The sequence below is a fragment of the Rhinolophus hipposideros genome, assembly GCF_964194185.1.
Source record: "Rhinolophus hipposideros genome assembly, chromosome: 11".
Lineage (NCBI taxonomy): Eukaryota > Metazoa > Chordata > Mammalia > Chiroptera > Rhinolophidae > Rhinolophus > Rhinolophus hipposideros.
In genome coordinates this window covers 2,620,178-2,636,966 of record NC_138057.1, presented here as the reverse complement: position 1 = coordinate 2,636,966, position 16,789 = coordinate 2,620,178, and the positions used below count along the sequence as shown (strand labels likewise).

General features: G+C 34.5%; 1 protein-coding gene across 5 annotated transcripts in view; it reads right to left on the bottom strand.

Annotated features, from left to right (window-relative positions):
* The window catches only part of AUH (AU RNA binding methylglutaconyl-CoA hydratase), a 154,177-nt gene that overhangs the window by 127,742 nt on the left and 9,646 nt on the right, over positions 1-16,789 (bottom strand). For 4 of the 5 annotated variants that reach the window (XM_081065307.1, XM_081065306.1, XM_081065309.1 and 1 more), the window contains exons 2-3: positions 7,113-7,180; positions 6,920-7,007 (exon numbers count right to left, since the gene is read on the bottom strand). The exons of the other annotated variant lie outside the window; for it this stretch is intronic. In XM_081065307.1, coding sequence (XP_080921433.1) covers positions 6,920-7,007; positions 7,113-7,180 — 156 coding nt within the window. The remainder of the gene's footprint in view (positions 1-6,919; positions 7,008-7,112; positions 7,181-16,789) is intronic. 5 annotated transcript variants of the gene reach the window in all.

Sequence of the window (16,789 nt, the reverse complement as noted above, 5' to 3'; positions counted from 1 at the left end):
ATAAACTCTCACTGTGTTTCCCAAAAAATAACACCTAGCCAGACAATCAGCTCTAATGTGTCTTTTGGAACAAAAATTAATATAAGACCCAGTATCATATTATATCATATTATATTATATTATATTATATTAATTATATTATATATTATACTATACCCGATCTTATATTATGTGACACCCGATATTATATATTATATTATATTATATTACATTATATTATATTATATTATACCTGGTCTTATATTATATTGTATTGTATTGTATATAAGAGCCGGTCTTATTTCACTTCTAATGTCACTTGCTCCAAAAGACACATTAGAGCTGATTGTCTAGCTAGGTCTTATTTTCGAGGAAACACAGTATAAGCTTTCTCTTAGGCTGGATGTTTTTTCTTCGACCTGACAGACGGTAAAAAGCATAGGTCACATATTCAAAGGTCCCAGGGATTATGACGTGGACATCTTTAGGGGCCATTATTCAGCCCACAACACACTTTTTTTCTGAGGATTATTTGAAGCAGGGGAGTGAGGTGATCCTTTATCTTTTTTATAAATCACTTGGGATGATTTTTGGGGAATGTGCTATAGTGGGATCAGAGTGGAAGCAGAGGGATGAGTCAGCATACATATACTTTCTATTTCTTAAAAAAATTATAATATCTACAGAGCATAAAATATTATTTAAGTAGTTTTAAAATGGAAATAGGGTCAGAAACGAATTAGCAACAGCCAATAATTATGACTTTCTCAGAAAGGCCATGAATACGCTGAGTCATTTTAATGGCATCTCTGTCATGTTCAAATGAAGAGGTTGGGGGAGTAGGCTTGAAAATTCTAACCCTCTAATCCAATGGTTGATTTTTCTGGCTATCTGTCCCCCATCCTAAAGCTGTCTAGGGGCCTCTGCCTTGAGTCACCTCATAAGCATACAAATGGAACTATTATCACTCAGGAAATTCCCAGGGTTTTAGGAGCTCTGCTCTAGGAATCCAGGGCAAAGACCAAATACTTATTTTATCACCTAAATTCACATTTTGCAACACATACAAAAATCAACAATGCATCATAGATCTAAATGTAAAACATAAAAACTAAAAACTTCTGGATGAGAACATAGTTTGAGAAAGTCTTTGCGACTTTGGGGTAGAATATTTCTTAGTTCGCAAAATAAGTAACAAAACTTAAAAAAACAAATTGATAAATCAAACTTCAACTGAAAAACTTTTGCTCTTCAAAACAAACTTAAGAAAAAGGTAAGCTACAAATAGAGTGGGAGAAAATACTTGCCAAACATCTATCAGATAAAGGCCTCATATCAATTTATAAAGAACTGTACAACTCTACTGACATCCTAATAAAAAACATGGGGAAAAGATCTCACCAAAAAAACAGTACCAGAAAAAATGCTCAAAATCACTGATCATTGGAGAAATGAAAACTAAAACCACAAGGATATATAACTACCTACCATTAGGACGCCTAAAACTAAAAAGACTAACAACACCCAGCGCAGGAGAGAATGTGGAGCACCTAGAACTCTCACGCACTGCTGGAAGGAATGCGAAATGGTGCAGCCACTCTAGAACACAGTTGGCAGTTTCTTATAAAACAAACCATACAAGTTAGGATAAAACCCAATAATTTCACTCGTAAGTATTTACCCAAAAGAAAAAAAAACATGTTCACAAAAAGTCTTACATGTGAATGTTCATAGAAGCAGTATTTATAAAAGCCAAATATTAGAAAAACACAAATGACCATCAACTTCTAGATAGATAAACAAATTTGTGATACATCCATACAGTGGACTGCTGACATAGAAAATGCTCAGCAATAAAATAAAAATCATACTTGGCAATAAAACAAAACTGTTGAAACATGTAACATGGGTGAACCTGAAAGCATTATGCTAAATGAAGAAAGCCAATACAAAAGACCATTTACAGTAGGATTTGATTCCATTTAAAAAATATTCTGGAAGAGGCAAACTATGGTAAGAATTAGGAACTGAGGGTTTAAGGAGTCAGAGTGGGGGAAATGATTTGACTATAAGTGGGCACAAGAGAGCATTTTAAGTGATGACATATTCTATGTCACAACTGTGATCATGGTTTAAATGTCTGTCAAAACTTATCAATTATATACTTAAAACTGGTACATAGTATATTGCAAGTAATTCATACCTCGATACAAGATTTTTTAATTCAAAAAAATTATATACAACAAAAGAACCCTATGCTAAACTAATATGAATGAACTGCAGGTTATCTATCCTTTCACTTTACTTAGCAAACCCTCTAAGGGATTAATATTCAAATACAGAAATGTAACTTACATATAACATTCAAATACATAAATATAACTGAGGTTCTGAGACAATATTGAATAAGCTCATTAATCAGAGGCCCCCATATATCTAACCCGATTATGACATCTGTATCCATTTGAACAATACACACAACATTCAATAAAGCATGCTGACAATTTTAGTGAGAAGTTTTTAGTCAGAACACAATGTACTAGAATTCAAAAGGAGAAGCAAAACTACCTTTCTTTTTAAAAAAAAAAAAAACCCACGCTGGCATAACTCAGTGAAACACTCAATTTAGATTGCTATATACAGGAATCAATTACCAAGAATTGTTTATAGTTTATTTTAGGAATTTCAAAGGAAAAGGCTCCTCAGTCTGAGTAATTTCTCATAAAATTTCACTTTAAAAATTTTACGGTAAAAACAATCCAAACTAAGTACTTTGCTACTTAGTTTTAGAACACTAGAAGAACAAAAATAAACAGACGATGAGGATTACACGTTTAATGCAGTAGCATAGCCAAATGGACTTTTTCTTAATTTTATTATAGGCAAATATATTAAAATTTTGACTACCTATACATTTTGAAATAGCATTATCTCAGCTTTCGTGTGTGTGTGTATGTGTGTGTGTGTGTGTGTATGATAAAATTTTTAGATGGATAAACAATTCCTAAAACATTCAGGAGAGCACACGTTCAAGCCAATCTCTTACACAAATTATGTCACCAGTGCTTCACAATGACATTTGACTATCAAAATGATATGTCTCCGTATTGTACGAAAAGTACAAGCAAGCCATGACCCCAAAGTGGTGTTCTAACCTACAAAAACGAGACCACCACAGTGATTCCCAACCTGGAGTCATGCCGAGGGTATGGCATGGTATCTGCAAACATGCACTTATAGGAAATTTGTCTACAGCCATGAGAACTAAGATATATACCTTTTCTGTGCTTAGATATTGTTGTGGTTAAAACAGAAAATCTATTTAAATACATTACTATAACCAGAGTGGCATTTTGACATTATGCACCTTCTCAGTCAACATAGGACCACAATGATGTGTTAAGTATGTGATGTGTTAAGTGAAATTTCAAGAACTTAGAACGGAAACCTCATATCCCGGAAGACCAGAATCACTGGTATAATAAAGAAAACTCTGCCTTAGGAGTCAGAAGTAGTTCCAGCTAAGCCACCCCTTTAATCAGGTCCCTACCCTTACAGGCATTCTATAAAATAAAAGCATGTGAATTGTTCTGCAAGATATTTTTATTCTAAAAATTCTTCCTCTCAAATGTTGTCACAAATAAATTCAAAAGTTCAGTTAATGTCACAATTTTACTTATGATAACCAAAAAATACACTAACACACTTGGTAAGCTTTCCAAAATTATTTACTTTGTATAGACTCAATATAATTACTATGACAATTATTACAGAAAGTTGGAGAAAAGAAAATATCACTCCTAATCCATGACCTGATTTGTAGACCAAGTTTACACAGCTGCAGTCATAATGGGCATAACACTTCATATACAGCTCTCTCTTACAACATGTGTTTTCCACAGTGCAATACAGTCTTCACATTATCACGTTAAATATTTCAACATTCTACTGAGTGCATTTGTACATTTACGTATATTTGTATGCACTTGTATAATGAAGTACTAGAAGGATAATAAAACAAAAATTGCTATTTTTATTAGGGGAAGAATGGAGTGGAGGGGGAGTACGGTGAGAGCAGAACTTTTCTCTTTGTGTACTTTTTCAAACATTCTGTACACATTTCATATATTTTGACCTACTACCTATTTTTTAAAAAACTAAAATTTAATTTTAAAAATGTAAGTGAAATATGGTTATCGATTCTAAATAAATTTCAATGGGAAGTCAGTAATCACTCGGTCCAACCTCCAATGCATGCAGGGATCGCTTAATTATCTGTTTTCTAGAATATTAGAAAAATGAAGCAGAAAAAAGATGACCCAGTCCGGAGCCAGAAACACTCTCAGTGAACACGAGGGTAGTCTGAGACAAACTGCTAAACATATCCCAACACTCCCTGAAAAGAACATCAGCAAATCACAGCAGTTTAAAGGCTGGTTAATTGCAGCAAACACATGCTTGGTCCTATTACGTACTATGTGCAGAGAACACAAAAGATGATTTTCAAATACGAAAAAGAGAAATTCCCTTCCTCAAGAAATCTGAGGCAAGAATACTTCGTAAGCTTTAAGTTTTTGGAAATGAACAAGATGCCACTGGAATACAGATGTACAAAGAGAAACCAGTGCGGCAGCAGAGAGGAAAGGGAAAATGAGTAACTTTAGGGGGCTGCTAGGGCCAAGAGAATAATCAATTAATGAGTATGTTGTGTGGGGGGAGTTTTCTTTTGAATATTACTACTTCAAAATAAACATTAAAACTCTATGTGAAAGACTGTACTCTTCAACAATGAGGCCTGGTTAAAATTAGTATTTTATACTAATATTTTATGTTTATCTGGACTTAATCTGTGCATATTAATAAACACAGACCTACTAAACTGCCTGTTTCAAATAAATGGAAGAAAACCTTTCAGAGAAATTTGAAAGAATGGTTCCATTACACATACTGAGTTACTAAAATAAATGATTTGTCCCAATTTTTCTAGAATTCAAACACTACTTATTTTTGACAAAATACAGCATCAGTTCTTATGAGTTAAAATATAGATTATCCTAACATGTAAAATTTAAAAGCTCACACAGCAAAGACATCAGATTTGATTAACACTTAGAATAAAGTATTCAAAGCTAATTTAATAATCTGGTAAAAAGCATTTGGTATATTATTTAGTATGTCCCCATAAAGGCAACCTATAAAAGACATCCACGAACTGTACTCAAGTATTAAAGCCTTTTTCAAAGAATATAAATAATCTGGAAATGCAAACCATGTGGGCAGCAAAGGAACAGGTAAAATAAAAAGAATCCGCCCAACAGCTACAGCATAGTAACTTCGAAACCTATGACCAACAGAAAGAAAGTAACGCTAGCATGATCCCCAAGGCCTAGTTCTGAAGCACGATCCTGCCCCTGCCCTGACTGCGTCACTCCTCAGAGACTAAAATCACTGGCCTTCTCTAAAGGCCCCCAGCTGCTCCAGGTCCTCTCACTAAGCCCCTCCACGACCCTCAAAGGACCTGATGCCCTCATAACGGCGTTCGGCTCAGTCCCCTGGAGACATATTCATTCACCTGTCCTAAAGTCACAGATACAAGAATTCTACGGTCTCAGTGTAAGTTGTTCACACTGTTTAAGGAATAAAATGGAAATATGTGGGAAGCCCTAATAAAGACTATGAACAGCCATCACTTACTGACTATTGACCATGCTTTACATACACTGAATCCAACAGGCTGGAGGTCGCACTGGACAGGAGGACGGCGCACGCGCATTTGACAGATGTAAAGGCAGACACTAAACACATGAGCACCCAGCCGCTGAGGAGTATAATTTTACTGTCTTTGGTTACCAAACTGGGTTAAAACTAACCATTGTAGGTATGCTACATTACAACAAAAGCCAAAATTAATTCATTTACACTGAATGTTCCTACATACCATAAAATTCTGTATTTTATGGTGGCAGTATTTTGAGGTGGAAGACACAGAATATGAAGCTTGAGAAACTGAAGCATAAGAATAAAATTGAAGAAAATCAGTTTCACTAGGACACCTCAAAAAACGTTCTGTCTAGAAATATTTCCCCATGTTCTCAGCTTCGTTCTAGGTATACTGTAAATGCTCAATACCAGGTTAGTGAATTAAATACTGTATGTCGTTCCCTCAAACATTGATTACCTCAAGGGGATTATATCAAGGGAATTATTTATATTTTTACTGAATAAAAAATTCTGTGCTTTAATCAAGTTCCACCTTCATTTGCTTATTAGTAAATTACAACAATACTGCTTGTTATTAGTATTTTTTATCTTAATCATCCACATTTTTACTAGCTGAAACAGATCATTCAATCTCATGGCTTAGAAATATTTACAAATATGGAAAATGCAAGACAACTTAATCTTTACCTTTTGGTAATTCAGTACAAATGGAAAACAAAAAATTAAAACATTTATCTTCAACTGATGCAAATACCAATTTTAAAATACATTCCATGGACACGTACTTAAGTGGGCACTACTACAAACACCAAGCTTCAAAGACAATGTCTATATTTAACACTGTACTGGGGCAGCTTCTGCTAGTCAATTAAAGTATTTTTCGAGCCACTAATAAATAAATACAAGGCACACTGTTGTGGGTAGGAAACCCAATTTTCCTTCTCAGCTGATCTTTCATTAATATCATTCATGTACTACAAATATTTTAATGGCTCAAAATGTTTTTACAACTTCCAAAACAATCTACTCGTTGCAAAAGTTTCTAATACTGACAAAGCATCTTTTTTCTTGTAAACCAGTCAAAAAAAAAAAAAAAACGACAAAGAGGAATTGTTGGTAATGGAATTCAAACCACAGAACACTTTATGATGGAAAATAGGCTATTACTGAGGAAAAATTAGACTATAATTTAATTTCATAATAAAATTGATTTACATACCAGCACAGAATATCCCTGGGACTTCACTCCTGACTATTACAGTCCGCACTTTCTTATCAGATTTTAAAGCATCCACAGCTTTTGAGAACTAAAAAGAAACAGGGAGGGTGAGAAGAAAAAGGGAATTTTTTTCAGATTGATGTCAACACTATGGCTTAATATTAGAAGCAAACAGTTTAATCTTTACACTCACCATTTTTACAAGATTTTTACTGAATGAATTTTTGGCATAAGCTCTGTTTATTCCAAGCACCACAATTCCTAGTTAAGAAAAAAAAAAAAAAGTATAAGCACTTGAGTTAGTGAGTTTTCAGGATACAGACTCTCCCAGATACAGCTAGTTAACTCGGGATTTAGGAAATCTACCATCTCCTTGAGATTCATTCCAACAGCTTTATCCTTATTTTCGTTTTCACCTTTCTTTTCAAAATAAACATGTTTTAAAGAATGTGGTGCATGTAGCATGTTTATCAAATCAATGTACCACTTGCTTCATACTGTTAGAGAACTCTGTAACATCATGTCCCCTTCAATTTATTTCTTCTTAAGCACCACCAAAGTAATCTGGCATATTTAAATTTCACATCACTAAATCAGACTAATTAGAAGGAGGGCCACAATTATCAGTGAAAGTTCTCAATTACAGCACACTATTTACAATGGTTTCATCACCTTCAAGCACAGGCAGAATAGCTAATAAATCCTTGTCACAGGCAAGTATTGCAGGATCAGGTTTTTTTGCTAGTATACCAGGAGATAATATCTGAGATAATATCTGTTACTCTTTTTGTCATAGTAAATAATTTTCAATATTTCCATCCCAAGTTTCTCTCCTGACTCTGTTGCACATAATTAACCTGAAGACACTTCCATTTACAAGTCCAACAAGCAATTCAACCTCAATCTACAGAAACAAAGTTCATTCTATCTCCCACAAAGGTTAGCTCTCCCTCCTAACTTCCCTAATTTTATCAGACTATCATTTAAATCCAGCATCCCACTCACTCCAATTGCTGCATTCAATTTTCCAAAAACAATTCTATGCATAGAATTCACCCTTTGCTTACAATCCTTTAATTATTTCTAAACTATCTGAGTTCAAAGCCCTTAACGTGCTTTTCAAAGCCCTATACTCGTACAACCTGTACTCAGCCTCCTGGTCCCCCGAATAAGCACATGCATAAGTATTTCTGTCCCCCCAAAATAATGCCCCTATTTACTGCCCAGCCAAACACCAGTATCTATTTCTTCACAGTAGCAGACCTTAGTGGAATGAACCAGCTCTTAGGACACATTTGGAAAAAGTAAAGGAACATGTTGGACTGTCGCCATGGTTGGATCCAGGCTATCAGGGCCTAAAGCTTACAAAATTTAGAGAGCCTTTGTACGGAAAAGAATTCAAAATTACACAGACAGAATTAGGGAGAAATGTGAATATTAAAACCTTCAGAATTTTAAAAACTTAAGAAATACTATATTTTCCCTCCAATTATGTGTTTAACCTGCACAAGGACATTCCTTCCCCATATACTTTAATTTTTATATTATCAATAATTCTGAAAAGATATACAAAATTAACCTGATATTACGATCAATTCAAATATATTTTTAAACTTCCTCTACACTGTATTCAGATAACAAATTATTCTTACATTCCATACATTAAGTTATTTACAAAGATGTACAGGAGTTGGGTCCCTAGAACTCAGCTTCTTCAGGCCATTTTCATGTACCTATGGCAATTCTGTGTGCCACTTTGTATGGAACCATCAGCCTGTGTTAGACAAGACGCATGAGGTACATTAGCACTGGGAGGCATGAGACGCAGAACTCCACAGACAAGACACGTACTCCTTCAAGTACAAACTTGTTGCCCTAAGATCAGAAGAATTCTGATAAACTCTGTTTCACACACTACCCATCAAATACGAAAAAAAAAAAAAAAGTACGGTAACTAATTACATTCACTGAATTTTCAAATATATTACTGAGAAAAAGAGAACTTCCGCTGGACTTGGCATCAGTGAGAACTGAATCTTCCAATAGTCACTATGTCACCACCCTTTCCCATATCCCAATAGAGAATTATCTTGACTCAAAGTTAGTAAGGAACAGCTCATTTGTAAGAATGCCAACTTTTGCTCACTGACAATCTAACATTTGTCTTCATACGTTATCCCTTCTTCATTTCAGGCTACTGTCTCGGTCTCTAACGTACAAATAAGTTTGATCTGTTATTATTAACCCAATATGAGTTTTTTGTTTTTTGAAAAATAGTTTTTATCTATTTATTTTTATTTGTTTTACTTATTGGAAAGCTATTTTTTTATTCTTTTATAACTTTTTAAAATTAGTTTCAGGTGTACAAAACAATGTAATAGACATTTATCATTTATATCCCTCACACTGTGTGAACACCCCTCCCCCATCCACTACCCCTCTGACATCGCACACAGCCATTACATTTCACCTGTCCATCGGATACCCTACAAAATCTTTACATTTACATTCCCCAAATTAACTTTCATAACCCAATGGCAATCTTGTGGTTAGTGACTGTGCTTTCTAATTCCCTCACCTTCCCCCTTATCCCTACCCACCCCATCTAGCAACCCTCAGTTTTTCTTCTATGTCTCTGAGAGTGTTTCTGATTAGTTCATTCATTTATTCTTTTCTTTAGATTCCACATATAAGTGAGATCATATGCTACTTGTCTTTCTCTGTCTGACTTATTTCACTTAGCATAATGTTCTCTAGGTCCATCTATGTTGTTGCAAATGGTAAGATTTCTTTTTTCTTTTTGGCTGAGTAATACTCCATTGTATAAATGTACCACAGTTTCTGAATCCAGTCGTCTACCAATGGGCATTTCGGTTGTTTCCATGTCTTGGCTATTGTGTATAGTGCTGCAATAAACATAGGGGTGCATACATTTTTTTGAGTTAGAGTTTTGGATTTCTCCAGATAGATACCTAGGAGTGGAATTGCTGGATCATAAGGTAGTTCCATTTTCAGATTTCTGAGATACCTCCATACTGTTTTCCATAGTGGTTGCACAAATCTGCAATCCCACCAACAGTGCACAAGCGTTCCCTTTTCTCCACATCCGCGTCAGCACTTGTTGTTTGCTGATTTATTGATGATAGCCATTTTGACTGGGATGAGGTGGTATCTCATTGTGGTTTTTATTTGCATTTCTCTGACGGTTAGTGAGGTTGAGCATTTCTTCATATGTCTGTTTGCCATCTGTATGTCCTTTTTAGAAACATGTCTCTTCATGTCCTCTGCCCATTTTTTAATTGGTTGTTTTTTTGGAGTTGAGTGAGTTTTTTATAAATTTGTGATATTAACCCCTTGTCAGATATATCATTGGCAAATATCTTCTCCCATTCAGTAGGATCCCTTTTTGTTTTATTGATGGCTTCCTTTGCTGTGAAAAATCTTTTTAGTTTGATGTAATCCCACATGCTTATTTTTTCTCCTACTTCCCTTGCCTTAGGGGATATATCAGTAAAAATCTTATTCCAGGTAATGTCTGTAAAGTTTCTTCCTGTATTTTCTTCTAGGAATTTTATGGTTTCAGATGCATTTAAATGGTTGCATTTAAGTCTTTAATCCATTTTGAATTTATTATTGTATGTGGTGTAAGGAGGTGGTCCAGCTTCATTTTTTTGCATGTGTCTGTCCAGGTTTCCCAGCACCGTTTATTTATTTATTTATTTATTTATTTATTTATTTATTCATTCATATTTATTTATTTATAGCTTTATTTTATTTTTTTAAAAAGATTTTATTAGGGATGGGGAACAGGACTTCATTGGGGAACAGTGTGTACTTCCGGGACTTTTTCCAAGTCAAGTTGTTGTCCTTTCAATCTTAGTTGTGGAGGGCGCAGCTCAGCTCCAGGTCCAGTTGCAGTTGTTGGTTGCAGGGGACACAGCCCACCATCCCTTGTGGGAGGCAAACCGGCAACCTTGTGGTTGAGAACCACCACTCCAACCAACTGAGCCACCTGGCTACCTGCGAGCTGAGCGGCAGCTCACCGACTTCAATCTAGTTGCAGAAGGCACAGCTCACAGGTCCATGCGGGAATCAAACCGACAGCCCCGTCACCCAGAGCTCCCGTTCTAACCAACTGAGCCACCCATCTGCCCCCAAAAGGGTTTTAAACGGTTGCTTCTGGAATATGGGTAATGGGATGAAAAAAAGGCACTGTTAGTTCGCAAAACAAACCTTATTAAACATTGGTCACAATACTAATTGCATAGGTAATAAGAAAGGTAAAGCTAACAAATTAAAATAAAACACGATTTTTCTACCCCAATGATTACAGACAAATTTGTAATACTTTGTCCTAAAAATGAATACTTTCATTTCTGCTGTTCACTATTCCACAGGACTCTTAACTTCATTTTACCTAAAATGCATAAAGTTTGGCCAGCATTATTTATTAAATAGCTACTATTTTTCTGCTGATTTCAAATACCAAACAATTGTATACTAACTACCTTTAAAAATCACTTTCTGGACTCTTTACTGTTTTGCTGTAAAGTTCTTAGTCTACTGATATTTTAATAATCTCTGCTGCTTTACTTATTAACTGTACGTTATGTTTTGCTATATGTAATTTAGGGTAAGCACCACTCCCAACAGTTATTATTTGTCAAACTGTCTTACTTATTCTTAAACACATTCTCTTTCAGATTAAATTTAAACTAAACCTGTTAGGATATTCAACGGGATTACATTAAATCTGTTGTTTAATATTTAGAAATCTGACATTATTAAAACAGTAAGTCTTTCCCTTTAGAACAGGGTGTAATGCTCCATATTTTCAGGTCTTGGTTTTTTTCGTCAATAAAGACTTAGAGGTTCTTTCATACAGCTCCTGCACATGTCTTCAAAGGCTATTTCTTGCTCTTGTGAATGCTTTTATTTCTATGTTATATTTTCTAATCACATATTGATAGCAAGTTGAAAATTTAGTGATATTTTATAAAATCTTTTTTCTGGCAAATCTATGAAATGTTAATAGGTTTAATAAGTGTTTCTCTTCAATTTTACAAAAAGATGATCAATCATTATTCAGAAATGTTAGCAGTTATATTTTCTACTCAAATATTAAGTTCTCATTTCCTTTTCTTGCCGTTTTTACTTTAGCTAAAACTTCAAGTCCAATATAGAATGTTAGCAAGGATAACAAGTTCCCTTATTTTGTCAATCTCTTTAATGAAAATGCTTTAGTATTTCACCATTTAGTATAATGTTTGCTATACATTTCCAATAGATTTTTGTCAAGTTGGGGAAACTTATTTCTATGTTTAAATTTGTTTTTTAAAAAGATCATTCAGGCCACACAGTAGAAAAAAGATTAGAAGGGAGTAAGGATATACTAGGGAATTACAGACCAATAACCCTTATGAATATAAAGATAGAAACTCTCAACAACGTACTAGCAAGCCAAATCTAGTACATTAAAAGGTTTATGCACCATGACCAAGTGGAATTTATCCCAGGAATAAAAGGGTGATTCAGCATACAAAAATCAATCAAATACACCTCATTAACAGAATAAAGGAAAGCATTTTTTAAACCATGTGATCATCTCAACTGACACAGAAAAGGCATTTGACAATATCCAACACGCTTTAACAATTAAAAACAGAAAAAAAAAAAAAACCCAACCCTCAACTAGTAATAGAAGTGAACTTCCTCAGCCTGATAAAAGGCATTGATGAAAAAAACCTACGACTAACATCATACTCAGTGGTGAAAGGCTGAAAGTCTTCTTCTTAAACAAGACAAGGATGTCTGTTCTCACCACTTCTATTCAATGTTGTACTGGAGATTCTAGCCAAGGTAATTAGGCAAGAAAGAAAGAAGAGAGGGAGGGAGAGAGGGAGGGAGGGAGGGAGCGTGGGAAAGAAAGAAGGAAAAGAAAAAAGAAAAGGCATCCAGATGGAGGGGAGGGGAATAAGTAACACTATTTCTATTCATAGATATGATCTTATATAGAGGAAATCCCAAAGAGTCCACCAAAAAACTATTTGAGCTAATAAATGGACTCAGCAAAGTTACATGATACAAGTTCAATATACAAAATCAGGTGTATTTCTATGTACTATCAGTAAACACTCCAAAAATGGATTAGGAAAATGACACCAAAAAGAATAGAGTACTTAGGAAGAAACTTAACCAAGAAAGTTCAAGACTGTACACTGAAAAGCTATAAAAAAAAAAAATGAAAAAATTTAAGGAAGACCTAAGAAAACAAAAAGATATCCCATGTTCATGGAAAATTTAATATTGTTAAGCTGGCAATACTTCCCCCAAATCACCTGCACATCTAAATTCCAACTTTTTTTTTTTTTGCAGAAAGACTGACACTAAAATTCAAATGTAATTGCAAGGAACCCCAAATAGCCAAAACAATCTCAAAAAAAAAAAGAAAAGACTATGTTGAAAGACCTATTTGCAGGACTTAATTGGGAGACTTCCTGATTTCAAAACTTACTACAAAGCTACAATAATCAAACGGTGATAGTGGCACAAAAATAAACACGCAAATCAATGGAATTTGAGAGTTCAGAAATAAACACTTTTATGGTCAACTGGTTTTAGACAAGGATATCAAGACCATTCAATGGTGAAAAAATAGCTTTTCAAAACACAGTGGTGGGACACTAGATATTCACCCACAGAAGAATGGAGTTGGACCCTTTCCTCACACCATATAACAAAAGTTACTCCAAAATGGATCTAAGATACAACTATCTGTAAGAGCCACAATACTCTTAAGAGGAAACACAGGAATAAATCTTCATGACCTTGAATTAGGCAACAGCGTTTTAACCATGACAAAAAAAAAAAGCATAAGCAGCAAAAGAAAAAACTAGATAAATCAGACTTCATCAAAATTACCACAAAAGTGAAAAAAACAACTCACAGAGTAGAAAATACTTGCAAATCATACATATGATATGGGGTTAATATCCAAATTATATAAGAAATCTTCCTACTGACAACAAAGAGGCAAACCCAATTGAGAAATGGGAAAGGATCTAAATAGGTATTTCCCCAAAGGAAATATACAAATGGCCAATAACCCCATGAAATAATACTCAAATCATTTGTTATTAGAGAAATAAAAATCAAAAGCACAATGAGGTTATCACTTCACAACCAGTAGAATGGTTATAACCAAAAAAAAGAAAAAACCAAAAGGAACTATGTTGGCAAAGATGTGGAGAAATAGGAACCTTTGTATGTTGTTGTTGAAAATTTAGAATGGTGCAGCCACTATGGAAAAGTTTAGTGGCTCTTTCAAAAAACTAAACATAAAATTACCAATGACCCAATGATTCTACTCCTAGGTATCTACCCAAAAGAAATGAAAACATATGTTCAAACAAACAATTGTATACAAGTGTTCAGCAGATTATCTGTAATATCTAAAAAGTAAAAACATACAAAATGTGGTGTGTAGATACAACGGAACATTATTCAGCCACAAAAAAGGAATGAAGTACTGATAAACACTATAACAGATGAACCCTGAAAACATTAGGCTGAAAGAAGCCAGACACCAAAAGCCGCACATTTATTTTATTCTATTTCTATGAAATATCTAGTACAAGCAAATCCATAAAGACAGAAAGGAGATTAATGGTTTCTGAAAACTGGGGGAGAGGGGAATGAGGAGGGACTGACTACGGGGTATGGATTTATTTGGAGGTAATGAAAGTATTCTGGAATTAGATAGTGGTGATGGTTGTATAACACGGTGAATAAACGAAAAACCACTGAATTGGACACTTGAAAAAAACGGTAAATTTTCAGTCATGTAAATTTCATCTCATTTTCCAAAAAAAGGAAGAAAACGTATACTGGGGGACCAACGAAGAGACTATTGCAGAGGTCTAGATGAGGAATGACAGTACACAGGCTTTGGGCTGTGGAGTAGAAATGGGAAATAGATTGCTTCGGGAAACATGTTGACGATAGTATCAACATAACTGTTATCAATATTATAAACCCTGTTTATTGTCAATCTAGAAAGCATTGAACAATTGTAAGAGAACAAAATGTAACTCTCATAAACTTTGATGATGTAAACTAAAGTTACAAATAACAGAAATTGGGAGGCAGAAGATAAAAGAAATATAACAGCAAACATTTTCTCATCTTACATCAAAAGGAGTGCAGGTACTACCCATAAAAACAATTATACAGGTAACAAAAATAAGAAAGAGTGAATAAAATTAGCATTCACAGCAAGCACTCGAGATGTTTGAAGTCTTTACTTTTGATGAAAGGGCCTGAAAGTGAAGGGGTGGCACCCTTCCATAGTGCTTTTTTGTAAAATTTTTATCATGTACATATAATATATATATATATGTGTGTGTATATATGATTACTAACAAATCACATGTAATACACAAAATACTGGAAACCACTGACAGAATAATAGCCAAATCTTAGAAACAACTTGGAAATTCATTAACAGATGATGACTGTAAACGGAGAAAACCTAAAACAATCAAATAAAAACCTACGGCAAACAAAAGAGCATTCTTTAAAAGACATGAAATTAATATATGTAGAAATCACAGATTTCATGTAGGTAGGTCAGTAGGTAGGTAAGAAGGAAGGAAGAAAAGAAAGACTGAAGGAAGGAAAAGAAAGACAACCACTTAAAAGATATATTGAGAGAAAATATCCCATTTGTATGAACAACCAGAAAGGAGGCAGGGAGAATGAAGTGGGGTACACTTAACATAGATGTGCAAATCCTACCAACAGCTACTTTAAAACTTCCCTAAACAAACAAAAGAAGTAGAACTGAACAAATGGAAACACATACCGTTTTTAGATAGAAAAAAACAGTATCATAAATATTGCCCTAATTTATAAATTCAACATATTCCCAATAAAAAAAATTACCAACAAGCCTTTTCCTAAAAATAGACAGGAAGATTCCAAAATTCATGTGAAGAAATAACCATGCAGGAAGAACCAAGAAAACAAAGAAAAAAGAAGAGCAAAGGTGAAGTAGGGAGTTCATAACCCTACTATATACTATTAAAACAGAACACAAAGCTTTAATCATAAAATAACAGAGAAGTGGTACATCTATGGAGATGATTTTTTTATCAACTTTAAGTATTACCATGTTTCCCCGAAAATAAGCCCTAGCCGGACCATCAGCTCTAATGCGTCTTTTGGAGCAAAAATTAATATTAAGACCCAGTATTGCATTATATTATACTAATCACATCACATCAAATTATTATATTATATTAGACCTGGTCTTATATTCAAATAAGACCGAGTCTTGTATTAGTTTTTGTTCCAAAAGACACATTAGAGCTGATGGTCCGGCTAGGTCTTGTTTTCGGAGAAACACGGTAGTATGACTTAATGGATTCTTTCTTTTTTTTTCTTTAATAAATTTTATAGGAGAATATTGGGAAAGTGTGCTTCTCTAGGGCCCGTCAGTTCCAAGTCCAGTCACCATTTTCAATCTTTAGTTGCAGGGGGCACAGGCAATCATCCCATGCAGGAATTGAATCGGCAGCCTTGTGAAGAACTTGCGCTCTAACCAACTGAGACATACGGCTGCACCATGGATTCTTTATTCAAGGTGCTATAATCCATTGCCATTATTACTTTTTAATGTTCAAATTATCCTATACATATATGGCCAGTGGGAGCCCCTGTAAGTCTATGTCCTGACATGTTCCTTTTAGTATTTAAGCACTTCCTTGCTTTCTGACCAATGACGACATTCCAGGCTCACCTATTACTTTCCCTGCTCCATACCTAAAATCAGCCATTTCTCGTAAGAGCCCTGGCTTCTTTCAGTGGGGC